The 5,699-nt window shown below is 38.6% G+C and overlaps 1 protein-coding gene across 1 annotated transcript; it reads right to left on the reverse strand.

Moving 5' to 3' along the window:
• Positions 1-322: 322 nt before the first annotated feature.
• Positions 323-5,361, reverse strand: LOC108667762 (collagen alpha-1(XVIII) chain-like; the record flags this gene model as incomplete). The annotated part of the gene is made up of 3 exons (XM_018154828.2): positions 323-3,421; positions 3,749-3,864; positions 5,092-5,361. Coding segments are annotated over 3 exons (900 nt in total), but the record flags the coding sequence as incomplete, so codon positions are not given.
• Positions 5,362-5,699: the final 338 nt, after the last annotated feature.

A 5,699-nucleotide genomic window follows, 5' to 3' on the forward strand; every position in this document is an offset into this window, starting at 1 on the left:
AAATTTGAATAAAATCCGTTCATTATTTATGGATTTATGGCTGGGTGAGTTGAACGTCAAGTTAGGTTTTGATTAGAGTCCGCAGGCCAGTCCGCAGCCGAGTCCGCTGAAGTGTCGATTCGGTAATACTCAACCCAGCGCTTCTGCTTTCGAAGTATTTCCATTTTAAGGCCATAAACAAATTTAATATTACTGAAAACACGTTTTTATGTCAGAAACATTAGCGACGCACGCTATTCCTTCCGAAAGTCTCACGATGAAAGGCTAAAGATGATGGAATTAAATAAATTTTTGCTGGTATTCAAAAGGAATGGATATTTCAGATAATTAAGTTCTTTATTCAAAGCATACACATAGTGAAAGATTTTCGAAGTCTCATACAAGTTGAATGGAAGTTTTTCAATAAATTATTGAATGAATAATTTAAAAATGAATGTCAACAATAAAAATCTGGTCACATATGTAGCACTTTTTTCGCACTTCAGACAAAATAAGAAACACAAAATGGAGTACAAAAATGCAGTCGATGAGCATAAACGTTTTTGTAAAAGAGTAAAGCTGTAACAATGGACCATTTAAAAATGCAATTACACGAGGCAGTTGAAACACAGAGAAACTTCAGAAATTTAAATCTGATATGATGCAACATATAACGGTAACATAACTTGGTTTTTGAAATATGTCAGATATTTTCATTCTAATCCATTAGCAAAGGCATCAAAAATTAGAAACAAGTATTTTATTTTGACTGAATGTCAAGGGTTACTAATTATATGCAATTCTGCACAACGTTTTTCAAACAATGCACAAATTATAGATATTTATTATTTGTTGCTTAATTTCTTTCTTGAAAAGTAATTCACTCCTTGATGTGCGACAGTTCAAGGTGTAACATTTACCAGACAACATTTAAGCAACTTTCATGTAACCTCCAGAAATTTAAACATCAATTATATATACAAACTGCGGCAAAACTTCGCGCCAGTCATTCTCCAAAAGGACATTCAGTTAGAAGTGAACACAAGCACTATATTTAGGTCCCTATATTAGGGATGTTGATAGCACCAAAACACGAACTATAGACAACGTGGTCTCGACGACATCCTTGGGACTATCTAAGAAAGACTAGTTGAGAACACTAGAGGACACAGGATGCGTTATGGATATTATTACAGTTATTTATTTTAATATTATTAATGCAAAACAGAAAAACAATGATGGTTGTATGTATCAGCAAGAAAGACGATAGGGTCGGACGCTCTTCAAGGTTTTGGTTCTGAAACGCTTTAGACTAATTGAAGTTTAGAAATTTTTGAGGCTAAGTCTCAATTTTTTGTTTGGGATTTAATTTTTATGCAGATTTCGTGTAACGTATGACGCTGTTTAACGATTAATTTTGAAAGAGAGAAATTTTTCATACATGAACTGTTAGAAGCTGTCATTGCAACCAATAGTGAGAAAAGTCCATCGCCGTGTTAAAGTTGTCGCGGTCAAAAACTGCGTAGGTTTTAAAGCCGAGTAAGAGGCAGAAGGCGTGGCAGGTTAAGAGAGAGCGTCACGGAAATACTGACATTCGTGGTAATTCACTGCACCATAAATCTATGAGACAGATAAAAATGCAGTAAAAGAGGAACATTAAACTTATACACTAGTCGAGAATCGAGGCTTTTTGTTAGACCTAAAGCCTGCGATGGGCTAAGAATAAAAGACTCCATGTAAAACTCTACAGGCGGATATAATCTCGAGACTTACACTGCTCACTTGAAGCAGCCAAAAACTGCGAGAAAAAACAAGTATGAAATGCTGGAAGCGATTTTTACACCCCGTAAAGTGACACGTGAGATATTTCCGGCATAATTTGATTGAACTTATATCTGTTCCGGCACAATTCGCTTGAACTGTAATCTATAAAATCGTTCAATTTGAATTAAGTTTCATTCGACGGATCGCTTATTGTCCACCTCCAAATAAGTAAAACTTGTTGATGCACGAGCATTATTCCATGGTTTGACTTCCTAAACATATATATTTTCACCGGCTACACAGAGCAAAGTTTCTTTAATTAGCAATGGGCAGCACTCGTAGCCAGTTGAATGTGAGTCAAATGTAACAAAAAAGCAAGTAGATTAGAGCTTCGTTCCATTTTGGAAACGGAAAAATCACGTAACTATTATGTTAAATGGCAGTTGACTCTTTGAGAAAGCTTATACATAACCACTAAAGTATAAAATATCTAATTAGTATAACATCAATTGGTAAAAATGAACACAGGAGCAAGCTATTAAAGTAAGAACGCTTGTACCGAGCTAGGAAAGAGAACAATAGTTCTGTAAGAACAGACAATTGCGAGATTATCTCAACCAAATATCTATGTACAAGTAGTGTTACAAGAGACTTAAAACTTACCAAGAAGATACGAATGCATGACAGGAATTTGATAAAACGTCTATGTTTAAAACATCTCATTTGGTGTGTCAAAGGATAGATTTTTCTAATGATGAAAAGGAGATTTATTCAGCAAGCTAAGTTCAATTGCGAAGACTCCTGCGGAATCTTAACATTTGCACTCGGTAAAGATTCAACAATATGCAAAGCCTAAGAAATCCATCCTCAAATTCCGTTGAAATATTCAAATGTCAAATGTTTAAATTTTCAACTCAAGTTTCATCGCACCATGCAGCCGTTTCCTACCGACAGGAATTCTACATTTTTACCATAAAAAATTAAGTTTAGGTGACCGTTACAGTCATTGACCGAGATTCTATTGTGTCTCATATAACATAAAAATACGAATAAAAATGTTTTAATTACAACATTCAACGGCCACTGCGAGTCTCAACAACCTATATTAGTCGAGCGAGTATAATAATAAGTTAATTGATTGCGCAGCTTTAAGTTAAGATAACATTACCAGAACCACCACGGGCTTTTTGTCGCTTCGGGATCAGTTTTGTTGTTGTTGGCATCAGGGTCGTGGTTATCATCACTCAGACGGTCACTGACCGCGTGGTCGTAATTATTTCCATCTTCGACATTATTCTGTGAAGATATTTTATTATCCAAATTCCGGAGCAATTCCTCCAAGTCTTGCGGGGAAAGAAGCTCATCCAATGAATCGGAGGAGCGAACACCTGACATCTTCGGGACGACGTCTGAATCTCCTCCTCCGGACCCGACGAGTGTCGGGGACGTGCTTCTCCTGTGTCGGCTGAGGGCTTCGTTGTTGTGTGACGTGGCCTCTATGCAGAGCACAGCGAAGACGTTGTTGCAGCTCAGACGCTCTTGAGACAGCAGGCGGTTCTTCAGGAGGGACGAGGCAAGTCCAACCTCGCTGCTGGAGTCCGTGTTCCAGCCGTTGCAGTATGCGGTGAGAGCTCGCTCACCCTTCAGGCTCGAGCCGTGCCAAATATATTTCTGTGGCCTGCAAAACCATATTAATTCTCAGCTCATAATCTTGGTTAATAGCTAATGTCATTGGCCGTGTATGTTTTATTCTATGTAACGGAAGCTGCGAGTTAGAATATAGTACAATATAGTATGAATAATATATTGTAGTACAGTTTACTTTCTGCTTACCAAATTATTTCTTTACTGCACCATAATAGACAAGGTGGCATGAATTGTAACCTCATCGAGCATTCGTGAGGATAAATAATAAATTTCAAGAAAATTATAGGACCACAGAAAAAAATAAAATACTTTGATGATACAAGAGATCGAAATATAAGAAATAAGATGAAAGGCTTACCATGCAGGGTCCTGTAGAATATTCCTGCCATCAAAGCTGAAGATGCGCGGCTTCTGGAAGAAGAGCCCACCCGCGCCTGAGAAGATATCGCGCCAGCTGTTGAACAGAACTTCGCCCTGTGTAGAAAGAACCATTAACACATTACACAAAGTAAATTAGTCTTGCGCTTCAATCGTTAATGAAGATAAACATGTAGTGAGTCTTGTTTTTTATTGATTGATAAAGTTAAATTAATCGTAAGTCTTGAGTTTCATAGACCTATTTATAAATGAAAAAAAAAACTTATCGCGCTAGAAAATGACTGAAAAGAGTTTTGTGCTTCATTAACTGAATAACTTTGAGCAGCATTCTGTATTCAATTGATCTAATATGTTAACTTTATTGAACCTCTTGTTTATCATGGAGAACTGAGATGATCTCTTCAAACATCTGATGTTTCATTGATATCTAAAGATGACGTCGTCGACCGTCCTGTGTCGAGCACAGGCAGCTCCTGGTCGCTGTACAGAACTAAGGAGTTACGGAAGGAACACTCACCTTCGTGTTCACCACAGCCCTAACAAAATTTAGAGTCGCCCCAGCTTCTGGTAATCCAAATCAGAAGCTGCCGCGTCAGTAAATTTTCACTAGGAGGCAGCTCCTGGTCGCTGTACAGAACTAAGGGGTAAGGGGTCAAGTAAGGATCACCTTGGTGTTAACCACAGGCAGCTCCTGGTCGCTGTATTCCTTATCGAACCCGGTGGAAGTCTAGTAGCTACTTCAAACTATCGTCAGTCATGAAAAGATCCGGTCAAATGACACGATTTTAGATCTTCTATAACAAGGCATGAAAAGGAAAAGAATCGGCGACAGGCCACATCAGGCCTACACTGCAGCGCCGACATCACTGTGTTATGTTATGTTTTAACGATTTTGAAGAGAGTTTTGTGCTTCATCAATTGAATAACTTTGATCAGCATTTTGTGTTCAATTGATCTATTAAGACTTAGGTTAACTTTATTGAGCCTCTTGTTTATCATGGAGAACTGTGATGGTCTCTTCAAACATCTGATGTTCCATTGATATCTAAAGATGACGTCGTGAAATGTCCTGTGTCGACCACAGGCAGCTCCCGGTCGCTGTACAGAACTAAGGAGTCAAGTAAGTATCACCTTGGTGTTAACCACAGGCAGCTCCTGGTCGCTGTACAGAACTAAGGAGTCAAGTAAGGATCACCTTGGTGTTAACCACAGGCAGCTCCTGGTCGCTGTACAGAACTAAGGAGTCAAGTAAGGATCACCTTGGTGTTAACCACAGGCAGCTCCTGGTCGCTGTACAGAACTAAGGAGTCAAGTAAGGATCACCTTGGTGTTAACCACAGGCAGCTCCTGGTCGCTGTACAGGACTATGGAGTCCAGGTTCTGGGTGCGGTAGGTGAGGAAGGCGCGGAAGGTGCCGGTCAGTCCGGCTTGCCTGGCTTGGCTGTAGCAGGCGTAGTCCACGCCGCGGATGCCGTGCATGCCTCCGGTGTACGGAGTGTTGAGGGCCGCTAGTCGCAACTGCAAAACAAGGATTGATTTATTTTTTATTATATTTTTCGCAGGGCCGCTAGCTGCAACTGCAAAACAAGGATTGATTTATTTTTTATTATATTTTTCGCAGGGCCGCTAGTCGCAAATGCAAAACAAGGATTGATTTGATATTGCTTCCCGCAAAAGACTTGACAGATAGAAATAGAAGTTTGATTAGTATGAATTTAAAGTAATAGAATTTGCGCAGTTTGATTAGTTTGATTTGATTTGTTTTGTTTGATTAGTTTGATTAGAATGACTTTAAAGTTATAGAATTTGCGCAGTTTGCTTAATTTGATTTGTTTGATTAGTATGAATTTAAAGTTATAGAATTTGCGCAGTTTGATTAGTTTGATTTTATTTGTTTTTTTGATTAGCATGAATTTAAAGTTATAGAATTT

This window comes from Hyalella azteca, unplaced genomic scaffold (assembly GCF_000764305.2).
Source record: "Hyalella azteca isolate HAZT.00-mixed unplaced genomic scaffold, Hazt_2.0.2 contig15770, whole genome shotgun sequence".
Lineage (NCBI taxonomy): Eukaryota > Metazoa > Arthropoda > Malacostraca > Amphipoda > Hyalellidae > Hyalella > Hyalella azteca.